Below are 15,032 nucleotides of genomic sequence, written 5' to 3'. Positions count from 1 at the left end.
CACACGGCATGGGGCTAAACTCTGTCCTGGCTTCACACTCCCAGGGCAAACATTACGAGGACTCGGTGTGTGTGTGTGTGTGTGTGTGTGTGTGTGTGTGCGCGCGTGTGCGTGTGTGTGTGTGTGCATGCGTGTGTGTGTGTGTGTGTGTGTGTGTGTGTGTGTGTGTGTGTGTGTGTGTGTGTGTGTGCGTGCGTGCATCTCACTTTCCCTCTCGTCTCCCTGAGCGTTGACCTCCATTACTGCCTCCTGACCCCCTCTTTCCTGTCTAGCTCACTACACAAGACACTGACACATCCAAGCATGTGTGCACGTGCACACACACACACACACGTTGGGGTGGCGGGGGGGGGGGGGGGGATCTCACCCATGGCTGCATACTGAATTTAAACACACGTTTTGCAACCTGCAATCTTATTGAAATACAATGTGTGCAAACACGCATATCAGCAAGAATCTAATGGTGTAGCCTGACCGGTATCAGGGGAAAATGTGTGTGTGTGTGTGTGTGTGTGTGTGTGTGTGTGTGTGTGTGTGTGTGTGTGTGTGCGTTGTCTGCGTGCCTGCATGTTTTAAGTATGTAAAAAGCATGGAGGGAAGTGCAATAAACAGATTGATAGCTAAGGTTTACGGTTGAAGGACATGATCACAGTGCATGTGAGTCTGTTTAGGCCGTGCGTGCGTGTGGCCGTGCGCGCGCGTGCGTGCGTAGCTGGCACTCTAGTATCCCAGTGGCAGATCGTGAGTCTGCCTTTAGATTGCTGTTTAACCAGAAGACAGCCATATTGGACCCTGGATGGACCCCCACCCCCAACCCCCCCCCCTCACACACACACACAGGGGAGGGAGGAGAGTGTGATGAGTGAGAGGAGAGGACAGGACAAAAACACCCACCTTTTCTCTCTCTCTCCCTCCCTCCCTCTGTCGTTTTCCACTCTCTCGCCCGTCCCCATTCCAGCCCAGATTCCAATAAAGCCGAGGCCTCATAAACAAGTGGTGTTTTTAACAGCTCGATACATATAACCCATATGACTCCACACTGCGGTGGCAGAGATGGAGTTCACTTTACGACCCTGATCCGTGTCTGTCTGAGAGACTCTGCTTCCCCATAAGAATTTATACACCGAGCCACGCGTTCCCACAAAGCCACAGGCTCCACAGGACATTCCATGGACAAGGCAGACGCTTTATAGCACACGCGCACTTCCACGAATGTACACACACACGTTGCGCACACACACGCGTGCGCAACGGCATCCACGCACTTATATAGCTAGTGGTTCCCAAAGTGGGGTCCGGGGACCACCAGGGGCCCTTGAGTGAGTTCCAGGGGGTCCCCAGCTAAATGATAGTTTGGAACCAAATGGACCGCTTATGGGTCTGTAACTCTGAGAGTTGCAAATTCGAGCATTTCACGAGAGGAGAAAAACTTTAAACCTTTTTTTCAAAATGAGTTAATAGCACAGACATACTAGAGCATGTCTGAAAAAAGTGTCAGAGCTGAAATCGACATGTAAATATAAAATAAATGCTTAAACATGTAGCTAGGTGTAATGTTAGAGACCACAGAAGACATGTAAATATGAAATAAATGCTTAAACATGTAGCTAGGTGTAATGTTAAAGAGTCCACAGAAGTGAACCTTTCAAGCCTGTCTTCTCAACTCGCTGATTCCTGCAAGACATTACTCTATAAGCCATATCTCCAAAACTGGTGGGTCAAACAGAACAACCAGTATGTCAATTTGAAGCTATGATTCCCTGCTTTCATATTACATGAAACAACAAAAATTCAAAAAAATCCAATGGCAGTCCCTCAGTCAAATATGGTCACAAATGGACCCGTCAGGGTCCATTATGGTTCCATTTGTACACTCTCAGAGTTAAATTAACATTGATTTTACAATATGAATCCCAGAGATAGAAATGACATCCAATGGGGGTCCGTAGACTAATGCATGTCAAACTGGGGGTCCAGGAAATTAAACGGGTTGAGAAACACTGCTAGAGCCGTCAACATCTTCTCTTATGGTATAGTCTCTGGCATATATTTTTTAAATGAGGGTCAATTTGGGGGTCATTGACAAGAAAATGTTTGGGAACCACTGTTCTACAATCTACAGTATATGTTCCCGTGACCCGTATAGGTATATATGCACTCGTACACATATAAACACATATAAACACAAATGCATAATGTGATAAATCGATACTTACATCCATGAACTCCACGTTGGCTTTGGGTCCGGTCGTCTCGTTGAGGATCTTGATGGCCACTGGGATCTTGACCGTCTCGCCCTCAGGCACCCAGATCCCCTGAGAGATACACGCAAGGACGCTGTCAGTGACACACGCATGCACGCACGGCGCATGATTTGTGGTGCCGTATGTTATGATTTTAACCCATTCTGACCTGAGATCAGATTCTAAAAATGTCTTCCACATCCTGACAGTTTTCTGAAAAAGCTATGTTTCTGTCAGTCGTTCTTCGATTTTTCAAAAATAGCAGACCCACAAGCTCGTAGCGCGCCACTCGGTGGCGCGCTATGAACTTGTAGATCTGCTATTTTTCAATAGCTAAAGCATAGCACCAAAAGGGGTAAAAACATGTCTGGGAAGATAATTTGAACGTAAAAATGACGTATATCCATTAGCCACATGAAGGTGTAAATCGAATGTTATGATTTTAATTAAAAAAAACATGTCTCGGAAGATAATTTGAACGTAAAAATCACGTATATATATCCATTAGCCACATGAAGGAGTAAAATCGAACGTATTGAAAACAGGTTCCACTGTGTGATTATACAGCTGTATAGCCATTGATTTGGTGAATGCTTCCCATTCTTGGCTGCTGATGACAAAGTGTGTGATTAAGATGAACTATAGTAGGCCCACATAGATGTCACACAAGACGGGAGCGATGCAAGTTGGGAATACATAACCAACCGTTTGTGCAATAATAATACTTCTTTACATCATCATCATCATCACCTTTATGTACTTCCTTCTCAGAGCTTCCTTGGGTTGCCCAAGGAAGCTCTGAGAAGGAAGGGAAGTGGTCACGTGACTGGGCTGCGCCATGACACTTTCATGGACACTTTCATGGGAGCCGAACTCTCACAGGAAGTGCAATGAATACATGGCAGTGAATGGAGCCGGCTGGACCAGCTCGTAACAAACATTATTCATGAACAATTGAGACCTTTTGTAAAGTAATCACTTCTGGAAAATAAACAGAAGACATATCACAGGTTGTTTTCCAATCACTTACTTTTCGATGTGCACAGAGTGCACAGTATATAATTTTATCTGAGGATCTAAACAGCAGCAGGTATCGTTTCTGGCTCCGAAGTATCGCGATATTTGGCTGCCAGACAGCCAGGAAACGGTGTCAAGTCTCGCGATACTTGGTGCGTTCAGAAATGTACTTTGTGCTCTTTAGATTTCATACCTCTATAAAAATGACAGTGTACACATCGAATAACAACACAGCAGACAATAACGTGCTCCATGTCTTCTGTTATTTTCCAGAAGTGATTACTTTACAAAAGGTCTCAATTGTTCATAAATAATGTTTGTTCATGAGCTGGTCACTGAGCTCTCATTGACTCAGTGTTCATGAGCTGGTCACTGAGCTCTCATTGACTTCCGGGTAGTTTGGCTCCCATGAAAGTGTCCATGAAAGTGTCATGGCGCAGCCCAGTCACGTGACCACTTCCCTTCCTTCTCAGAGCTTCCTTGGGGTTGCAGAGGATCTCTTCTTCTACTTTGATATGTTTACACCTTTGACTGGCACTGCAGGCCTCACGATCCCCGCCCTTGTGGCGGGGAGGGAATGTGTTAATATTGTATAACCGAGATGCATGATGAAGTCAGACATTAGAACAGATGCGTTCACATTATGAAAATAGCCCAACATATGCAAGTTAGCATCTGGCAGTTTCTAAATGCCGCGGACCCATACTCAACATTTCTAACATAAAACCTTGGTGTACTCAACATGGGGCTCTATGAGCTGGCAATTAGACTAAAAGGCTGTTTTCCCCAGGAAAGAAACGACTGTATTTGACGTCTGTATACGTGAGAACAATGTCCCGATTCTCATGAGGTGTACGTACCGACCGTACGCATGAGCAAATTACTGAAAACAATTATTGTTATTGAGTTTGTTATTGAGTCGTAAGAATTGTTCCCGAGTTGTGTTGTGGTGCTTATTGATTTATAATCCTGCAAAAAAATTGTCATGATCCACATTTTTTTAATTACACAAAATATCCATGCATGACATCTCGTGGATTTTGGGGGATTTCCACGCAAGCATTTTGAAAACCGACAACTGCCTGGCGTGTCGAAAGGTCGCTATAAAATGACTTAATTATAGATTTGTGGCGGATTATGCACGCTTGCAGACACACACACAAAAAAAACGTAAACAAAACAAAACCCTGAGCAATAAAACAAACAGGACTATAAACAGTGGATTCCTGCTGATAGCTGCGGTAATGGAATATTTATTCAGTTGAGATTGCCGAGTGAACACACAGGTGGCATAAATAAGTTTGTTTGAGCGCGGGGCGGGTGGACTCGCCGAAGGGGAACAGTATATTTTCGCCAATGTTTCCCGGTCCGATCAGCGCGCAGCACCACCACCACCACCACCACCGCCAACCAATAGGCCGCGGGGGTCTCATCCATAAGAGCTTTATCGTATACGTGAGGTTTGTGCTGATTGGTCAAAAATCCACAGAGCTGTGATTTATGAAAGCATTGATTTGGGTGTCAGAAAATCAGCCAGACGGCCAATTGATTTCCTCCAATTTGTGGTGATGATCTATCAAAGTATAAAAGATGATCTATCAAAGTATAAAAAAAAGTCTGTCCAAAAAAAAAGAAGAAAATCTCATTATCTCCGAATCCTTTTAATTTGTTTCTTTTTTTATTCTACTCTTTAAAATGATCACATAAGGCAATTTAGTTTAACCCATTCTGGCCGGGAACCCCTTTTGGTGTTTTATAGCATTACGTTATACTTTAGCTGTTGAATAATAGCAGATCTACAAGCTCGTAGCGCGGCTTGTAGGTCTGCTGTTTTTGAAAACTGTCAGGATTTAGAAGACATTTTTAGAATCTGATCTCAGGTCAAAATGCGTCAAAGAACCACCATTCTTATGTGCGTTAGAATCTGATCTCAGGTCAGAACGGGTTAAAGTCCAAGAACATTACCACGCGGGGGAGCGAAACCACCCATCTTCCTGCCATTAGATGACCTACCTAGCGACGGGCGATCGATGGGCCAATCAGCAAGAGGACTCACCATGAATTAGGTCCCCACGGCGGGTCATTTGAGGATATACAGATGCTGCCGCCGGCCACTAACCTTATGTACTATCGTACATATTTAACCCATTTTGACCTGAGATCAGATTCTATAAATGTCTTCTACATCCTGACAGTTTTCTGAAAAAGCTATGTTTCTATGTCAGTCGTTCTTTGATTTTTCAAAAATAGCAGACCTACAAGCTCGTGGCGCGCTATGAGCTTGTTGATCTGCTATTTTTCAATAGCTAAAGCATAACATGATGCTCTCCAATGAGACCGTCATGACGTATCAGCGTGGTAAGTGGCATTCATATAGTGCCTTATATCCAAGGTGCTTTACACAGATTGTGCATTATACATTCACACACATTCACACACCGATGGCGGCGGAAACCATGCAAGGCTCCGACACCTGCACATCGGGAGCAATTAGGGGTTCAGTGTCTTCCTCAAGGAGACCCTCGACACTAACTCTGGGGGAGGAGCCCACAGGGTTCGAACTGAGAACCGCTTTACCACTGTGTGCAGCGGAGTCGTCCACCCCTCCTATAGTCGCTCGCAGAGTCTCTATTGGAGCGAGCGAGGTTTCGTGGCACACTCATTGGTTGAGATCTACAACACGCTACGACTGACGCTCCATAGACAGGTTTAGTCATCTTCTCAGCTTCATTATTGGTGTTATAGCGTTACGTTATGCTTTAGCTTTTGAAAAAAATAGCAGATCTACAAGCTCGTAGCGCGCCACCGAGTGGTGCGCTACGAGCTTGTAGGTCTGCTATTTTTGAACGACTGACGTAGAAACACAGCTTTTTCAGAAAACTGTCAGGATGTAGAAGACATTTTTAGAATCTGATCTCAGGTCAGAATCTACACGCTATGTGTTGGTTATTTGATTGGTTCGGGCTGCGTCGCAACGCAATGACCGACGCTCCATGACAGGTTTTTGTCCCGTGCAATATCCGTCGGAACGCTCTCTCATTGCCCGTGTGTAGATGAGGTGAAAGTACACAATCTAAATATTGGAATGTTGCGTGTCGCACGGACACACGCACAGTGCACACACACACACACGTACCTTGTAAACCGTTCCAAAGGCTCCAGAGCCCAGGATCTTGACTCTCTTCAGCTCCGTCTCCTTCAGGATGCGGAGCTGGGCCTGGTTGGGGGCCGTCCCGCTGGGGGTCAGGGGCTCCACCAGCTGAGGACGACCAACCACACACACACACACACACACACACACACACACACACACACACACACACACACACACACACAGCATAGCAACGGTCAGTTTGTTTACATCCACAGCATAGCAACGGTCAATTGTGTTGTAGTGCCCGAGACCTTCGACTCGTCTCGGTCTCGACTGAATCAATAGGAAACATTAGAAAACATTCAACGGCCCCATAGGAGGGAGGGGCCCCTCAAAAACACAAAAAGTGGAAAATATGGAGATAGGAGGTTTCTGCCTGCCTGACAGCGAGAATATACAACAAACACAGTACTATAGGTGACATCGGGGAAATAACTCAATTCACCACTTTTTATTATTTTTTTAATGTCTTTTCTGCTGTCAGAGTTAAACTAACAGGATCGTGCCGCGTGCCACGCGACTGCATCTGAGCATCAGGTACAATTACAGCGGTCTCTCTCAGCGGTGCCTCGCCAGCTGCGTGCGCACATACACACACACACATGCACGCACACACACACACACACACACACACACACAAGACAATGTGCGCTATGCATGCAGGGAGGCGCTGAGGAGAACTCCTCCACGCCTGTCTGACTGCCAAATAACAGCTGACACCCAGCAGTGTCCACACCAGCTGCCGCGCTGCGCTGCGCTGGCGCCCGTCCTCGCTGTAGCTAGAGTCATCATCATGTGAAGCCCACCTTCCCCCCCCCCCCCCCCCACACACACACACACACACACACACACACACACACACACACTTCAGTGAGCTCTCTCTAGCCCCCCTCCCCACGCACCTACAAATAAACACCACCACCTGACACCTGTAGCCAGGGCTGGGACACCAAGCGGGTTGGAGGGAGGGAGGGAGGGAAGGGGTGGGTTTCTGGAGGGGTGAGGGCGTGTAGAGGGTCTGGAGGGGGGAGGGAGGGAGGGAAGGGGTGGGGGCGTGAGGGGGTATAGAGGCATTGTCTGAGAGACACAGATTCTAAAAATGAAAAAACTATGTTTATATGTCAGTCGTTCTTCGATTTTTCAAAAAACAGCAGACCTACAAGCTCGTAGTGCGCCACTCGGTGGCGCGCTATGAGCTTGTAGATCTGCTATTTTTCAATAGCTAAAGCATAGCATGATGCTAACACCAAAAGGGGTTCTGGCCCAAAATGGGTTAAGTGTTTTGACTTTTTCTTGTTTTTGGGTCTATAAGGAAAAATGGATGGATCGATAAATACACCTTTGCTAACAGGCAGGTGTACGCACATGACGCACACACATGTACAGTAGGGGAGAAAGACTGTACGTCTGTGCCAGGGGGGCAGTCAGGCAGATATTTCGTGAAGCCACAAAGGAAATCGGGACTTCCTGAAAGTTCATATAATGGCCTGTTGTGGCCATTGTGTCATTGGGCCCAAAAAAACCCATATCCCCATAGAGGTCCATGTACTGTATTTGGGCCCAACTTCACCTAGACTGTATTACCTTAATAAACATGGTCATGAATACTTTCTGCTTCCAAAGTCTCATTTCTCATGTCATAATATTCTTTTTGGAAAATTATGGTCCCATTTATTAAAACAATGACCATAAAGTCGCGCATGTTCTGAGGGGCGTGGCTACCGTTACAGTTCATGAACGGGATCCCCCACCCACTCGAGTCAAAATAAAAACCAACGAAGAAGAAGAAGTGGGGGGAAGTCCCGCCTCGTTGTCTGGGCCAGCCAATGGGCCAGCTCGGCCCAAACGGATCTAGAAAGATGGCGATTTACAATACAAGGACTGACAGGCTTCATCTTACGTCCATATCAGACCCGGAGGACGCTTTGTCCATATTGTTTTTACAATCTATGGTCTGTGCACACGAAGTCACATGTATATAGTCAATGTAACCTTCATTTCATTCCATTTGAACACTAAAGAGTCATGGGGAGTCCGTGGCCTAATGCATATACTATAGAATAATATATAATGCATTAAACCAATCCGGGGGTCCTTGAAATCAACAAGTCTGATGAGAACCACTAAATAATATATAAAGAAAACACGTACACACATGCTCATCACACACCCACACACACACACACACACACACACACACACACACACCACAAGTCAATGCGTCTGATCAATATGTGTCTTAACCCATTCAGGACGGGAACCCCTTTTGGTGTTTTAAGCATTATGTTATACTTTATAGATATTGAAAAATAGCAGATCTACAAGCTTGTAGAACTACTATTTTTGAAAAAAGAAATCGTGAAAATGTGGCGCAAACCTTTGAATATATAATCTTTTAGAGCGAACATTTTTTACCTCAAATCTTTGCTTCTGGAAGGTCCTTGGAACAACATATTTTCAGATGGGGGTCGGCGGTTATAAATTACATAATTATTTGGGGGTCTGACTCTGACATAGAAACGAATGACATAGAAACACGGGTTTTCCCGGAAAACTGTCAGGATTTAGAACACATTTGTCTAAGAATCACTTCTTCAGGTCTTAGTGGATTAACCCATTCTGGGCGGGAACCCCTTTTGGTGTTGACATCATGTCGTGCTTTAGCTATTGAAAAATAGCAGATCTACAAGCTCATAGCGCGCCACCGAGTGGCACGCTACAAGCTTGTAGGTCTGATATTTTAAAAAAATCGAAGAGCGACTGACATAGAAGACATTTTTAGAATCTGATCTCAGGTCAGAATGGAAAACTGTCAGGATGTAGAAGAATTTTTTTAGAATCTGATCTCAGGTCAGAATGGGTTAATGAGGCTATCGGCCCATCAAGCCGTGCCGCACCGCACCATCCCCCTACCCCCCCCCCACCCCCCCTCCCCCGCACGCTCGCCGCGCTTTATCACCTACATAATCACCCGCACTCGGCCGCGGCCATAAAACAATATAATCCATTCTGACCTGAGATCAGATTCTAAAAAATGTCTTCTTTTCTAAATCCTGACAGTTTTCTGAAAAAGCTATGTTTCTATGTCAGTCCTTCGATTTTTCAAAAATAGCAGACCTACAAGCTCGTAGCGCGCCACTCGGTGGCGCGCTATGAGCTTGTAGATCTGCTATTTTTTCAATAGCTACAGCATAACATAATGCTAACACCAAAATGAGGTTCCCGCGCAGAATGGGTTAATGAGATCATATATCAGTCGCTCAGCCGTATAGCAGCACTTGCTCAATATGATATAAACGCGCGCTGCGCGGACACAGCAGCGGTATATATCCCATTCTGACCTGAGATCAGATTAAAAAAAATGTCTTCTACATCCTGACAGTTTTCATTCTGACCTGAGATCAGATTCTAAAAAAATGTCTTTTATGTCATTCGCTCTTCGATTTTTCAAAAATATCAGACCTACAAGCTCGTAGCGTGCCACTCGGTGGCGCGCTACGAGCTTGAAGATCTGCTATTTTTAAATAGCTAAAGCATAACGTAATGCTAACACCAAAAGGGGTTCCCCCGCCCAAAATGGGATATACACCGGCAACCGCCAGTGGCGGAAAGTAATGAAGTACATGTACTTTAAGTACTGTGCTTAAAACCCATTTACTGCTACCATTTATTGAAAAATTAGGACCTAATTCACGCCAGCATTTTTTTCCAGTTGAGCTCTTATTTTGAAAAGCGCACATTTTCACTCAACCGGGCGGTGGATTATCCCTGCCCAGCTAGACGACGTTGCCATGACAACCTTTTGTTTACATGATCGGTCTATATGCCGGAGCTTCTGTAGATCTCCACATCGCCGTCTCTGTGCCGTCAAAGAAACGCTGTTTTGCTTTACTCAAGTACATTATTATTAGCAAACCTTTACTTAAAACGGAGTAGTTCTGCATTGAAGTATTGGTATATACTTTTACTTAAAGTAACAAATATGAGTACTTATTCCACCATTGGCAACAGCACATTTTCATCTGAGGGAGGGGAGGGAATAAGGGGAGGGAAGAGGGGGGAGGGGGGAGGGGGGGACCGCAGAATGGATGACATTGCCCACAGCTCCGGCAATGACACGCCGCCGTTTAACCCATTCTGACCTGAGATCAGATTGTAAAAAATTCTTCTACATCCTGACAGTTTTCCATTCTGACCTGAGATCAGATTCTAAAAAATGTTCTTCTACATCCTGACAGTTTTCCATTCTGACCTGAGATCAGATTAAAAAAAATGTCTTCCATGTCAGTCGCTCTTCGATTTTTCAAAAAATAGCAGACCTACAAGCTCGTAGCGCGCCCATCGGTGGCGCGCTACGAGCTTGTAGATCTGCTATTTTTCAATAGCTCAAGCATAACGTATAATGCTAACGCCAAAAAGGGGTTCCCGCGCAGAATGGGTTAATGGCTATTGTTATGGCCGCGGCCCTCGGCCCGTTGCTAGAATGAGAGTTAAGGGCGACCGCCGCCGCCACCACGGAAAGTGAATTAGGAGTTAGGATGTCAGAGGAGAGAGAGAGAGAGAGAGGGAGAGAGAGAGAGAGGGAGAGAGATAGAGAAAGAGGGGTGTGAGAGAGAGTCGGCAGAGCCCGTATACTACAAGTGTAAGTGAATTACTTGAAGAAAGGAGAAAAAGAGAGAATAAAGGAGGACTTGAATGACTGAGCGACCGAGTGAGGGAAACCGTAGGAGCGTTTAACGTTCCACGAGATAAATAAACTGTATGTGCGGCTAGTATTCACGTTCACCCGCGACCGCCGCGCACGCATGACTGAGTGCGTATGCCCGCCCGCCCGTCCGCCCGCACAGAAGCACAGATTTTAGTTTAAAAAAAAAAAACGTTCGCTCTGAAAGAATATGTATTTAAAGATTTGTGGCACGATTTTTCAAAAATAGCAGATCTACAAGCTCCTAGTGCGGCAATCTAAGCTTGTAGATCTGCTATTTTTCAATAGCTAAAGCGTAACATAATGCTCAAAACACCAAAAAGGGTGTTCACGGCTATAGTATTCACGCTCGCGACTGCCATGTGCGCTTGAGTGAGTGCGTGCGTGAGTGAGTGAGTGAGTGCGTGTGCCCGCCTGACTGCATGCGTGTGGACACCAGAGCGAGAAAATGAGTTGAAGAGACTGCGAGGGGGGGGAGGGGGAGTGGGGGGTGACAGGGCAGTAAGAGGGGCAGATGGTGACAGGCTGTCGCTGTTATTGTTTCATTTTAGAACAGGACGGGACGGAGTGAGAGACGACACGGAGATGAACGCAGAGGAGAGGAGGAGGAGGGGGGAGGGGGAGGAGGAGGGGGGGAGGATGAGGATGATTAGGAGGAGGGGGAGGATGAGGAGGAGGAGGAGGGGGAATTAAACAACTTCAGTGTCGCAACATGTGTAGGCACAATGCAAGGAATAAATGCATTCGCCATGTATCCGAAGGAAGTCTGATCCAATCACTTTTAGATTTCTCCAGTTTAATCCTGAGTTTAAGTTTAGTTGTGTTCAAGATCTGATTTTAGGCATGTTTAAGCCTCCAGGAAAATCCGTGTTGAGGTTCTTAATCCACTGTTTTTCATTAAAACGTCTTTGTCCTACTGTCCAGTTGGGATTGTGTTGAAGTCCAGCGCATTTTAGAGCTTCAATGCCGTGAAGGGGGAGAATGAGGGGGGGAGGGAGAGGATGAGGAGGAGGGGGGGAGGATGAGGAGGAGGAGGAGGGGGGGAGGGAGAGGAGGGGGGGGGGGGGAGGGAGAGGATGAGGAGGAGGGGGGGAGGATGAGGAGGAGGGGGGAGGAAGAGGAGGATGAGTACCCAATCAGTACCCACTCTAGCCTCCGGCTAGAATGCATTACCCGGAATTATGTTATATTGAATAAGTAAACAACTGTGTGTGTGCTACCGACGAGGACTCACATTATTAACCCTGCAGGTACACGCTTATATATTTAAATTACACAAATAAAATGCCATATTTGTTACACCATGCGGTCTAACAGAGGGAGGCAAAGCTTCTAGCCTTAAGGCAGTGTGAAGCAGTTACACTCAACTTCATCATGGAATTGTTTTAGCATATAGGGTTGGCTTATATTTAAATGTTTGTTTTTTATTAGAAATGTCATTACATGGAAGCAAGCCGACAAACCAGTAAGCAGCCTCTATAATTATTTGTGACTCTTTTTGATACAGAAAGAGTAATGGTGGCAAGACTAACTGTTTGAGATGAGAGAAACTGATTTGTATTTATTTTCTTAATCCAAAATGAATTCAGTCAGTCTGTTCACACACTATGCATGTCTGAAATAAATGTCAGAGCTGAAATCGACATGCAAATATGAAATAAGTGCTTAAACAAGTAGCAAGGTGTAATGTTGGAGTCCACAGAAGTGAACCTTTTTTCAAAAAGCTATTTTCTGCAAGTCATTACCCTATAAGCCATATCTCTAAAACCGGTGGGTCCAACTGAACAACCAATGTGTCAATTTGAAGCTATGATTGCCTGCTTTCATATGACAAGAAAATAATGTGTAACGTCCTCAAGACTTAGATTGTATCAAATTATAGCCTGGAAACCAGATTAATCTTAAAAAATCCCTGGGGAGACACTACGCTACGCAGTGATATTAATCTGGCCATGCCAGGCTAATCAAATTAAACTACTGATTTATATAAAGGACTAGGAATGACACAATTTTGTAGAATCACTGCTTGTTTCATTGCTTTTTTTAATTAAAAAAAAATCTGTCCATCTATATATATATGTGTTGTCCAGTCCACCTTCTGACTACACTACAGTACAGAGCAGCCAGGGAGCTGTCCACAGTGTGTGGTGCTGAGATACTCAGACCACATATGGGAGCTGTCCACAGTGCGAGGTGCTGATATACCCCTGTCCACATATGGGAGCTGTCCACAGTGTGAGGTGCTGATATACCCCTGTCCACATATGGGAGCTGTCCACAGTGTGAGGTGCTGATATACCCCTGTCCACATATGGGAGCTGTCCACAGTGGGAGGTGCTGATATACCCCTGGTCACATATGGGAGCTGTCCACAGTGTGTGGTGCTGATATACCCCTGTCCACATATGGGAGCTGTCCACAGTGTGAGGTGCTGATATACCCCTGTCCACATATGGGAGCTGTCCACAGTGTGTGGTGCTGATATACCCCTGTCCACATATGGGAGCTGTCCAGTGTGAGGTGCTGATATACCCCTGGTCACATATGGGAGCTGTCCACAGTGTGTGGTGCTGATATACCCCTGGCCACATATGGGAGCTGTCCGCAGTGTGAGGTGCTGATATACCCCTGGCCACATATGGGAGCTGTCCGCAGTGTGAGGTGCTGATATACCCCTGTCCACATATGGGAGCTGTCCACAGTGCGAGGTGCTGATATACCCCTGTCCACATATGGGAGCTGTCCACAGTGTGTGGTGCTGATATACCCCTGTCCACATATGGGAGCTGTCCGCAGTGTGAGGTGCTGATATACCCCTGTCCACATATGGGAGCTGTCTACAGTGTGAGGTGCTGATATACCCCTGTCCACATATGGGAGCTGTCCACAGTGTGAGGTGCTGAAATACTCAGACCACATATGGGAGCTGTCCACAGTGTGAGGTGCTGAAATACTCAGACCACATATGGGAGCTGTCCACGGTGTGAGGTGCTGAAATACTCAGACCACATATGGGAGCTGTCCACAGTGTGAGGTGCTGAAATACACAGCATACCCTGTTGTTTGCAAGAAGAGATCCGTGTGGGTGAAAGTATTAGGATTGGGGGGGGGGGGGGGGGGGGGGTGGGGGGTTGAGGTTTGTAAAGGAGCGAGGGGTGACCATCTCCGACTCCGTGAGCATTAGCGATGCATGGCGGAGGCCCGGGGGTTAGGAGGGCAAGGAGAGAGGTGGCGCGGCGCAACAGCAAGGGGGCTCCGCTTGGCTGTGCTGTCTCTCACAGACAAGACCCCCCCCCCCCCTTTTAGAGGAGCCACGGGGAGAGCCTTAAAGTGCTTTTACATTAGCCTGTCTGTCGGCTCACTTCAATGTGTGCGCGTGTGAGAGAGAGAGAGAGAGAGAGGACGAAAGCAGGGCAACAGGGAGAGAGAGATATGAAGTAATCAAAATAGAGGAGTGAGGCGAGAGAGAGAGATAGATATATAGAGAGGAAGAAAGCAGGGCAACAGGGAGAGAGATATGAAGTAATCAAAATAGAAAGAGAAGGAGTGAGGCGAGGGGGGAGAGAGAGAGAGAGAGAGAGAGAGAGAGAGAGAGAGAGAGAGAGAGAGAGACAGACAGACAGACAGAGAGAGAGAGAGCAAAAAAAAGACCCCAGAGTAGAGTCAATCATAACAACACACTACATGTGCTCTTGATATGGAAATCCCAGCCAAGAGATTGGATCACGTTTCTTTGACAGTGCATGAGCCCAGAGCCCCCCTCTTTATACCATCTGACACACTGTACAGAGAGAGAGAGAGAGAGAGAGAGAGAGAGTCCTTGAGCTCATAAATCCCTTGTCCATAACAGTTTGATCTCCTTACAGTTCCTGGTTCAGATCTATTATTCTCTTGAATAGTGAATTCACACTCA

At 46.1% G+C, this 15,032-nt stretch overlaps 1 protein-coding gene across 1 annotated transcript in view; it reads right to left on the bottom strand.

Annotated features, from left to right (window-relative positions):
* The window catches only part of LOC308311849 (receptor tyrosine-protein kinase erbB-4-like), a gene marked incomplete at its 5' end in the record, with an annotated part of 279,643 nt that overhangs the window by 84,410 nt on the left and 180,201 nt on the right, over positions 1-15,032 (bottom strand). Inside the window, 2 exons of the mRNA XM_080758624.1 lie at positions 2,217-2,315; positions 6,397-6,519. Coding sequence (XP_080614750.1) covers positions 2,217-2,315; positions 6,397-6,519 — 222 coding nt within the window. The remainder of the gene's footprint in view (positions 1-2,216; positions 2,316-6,396; positions 6,520-15,032) is intronic.

Source organism: Protomyctophum bolini (assembly GCF_963924005.1).
Source record: "Protomyctophum bolini genome assembly, chromosome: 24".
Taxonomy (NCBI): domain Eukaryota; kingdom Metazoa; phylum Chordata; class Actinopteri; order Myctophiformes; family Myctophidae; genus Protomyctophum; species Protomyctophum bolini.
This window is presented reverse-complemented; position numbering and strand designations above follow the sequence as displayed.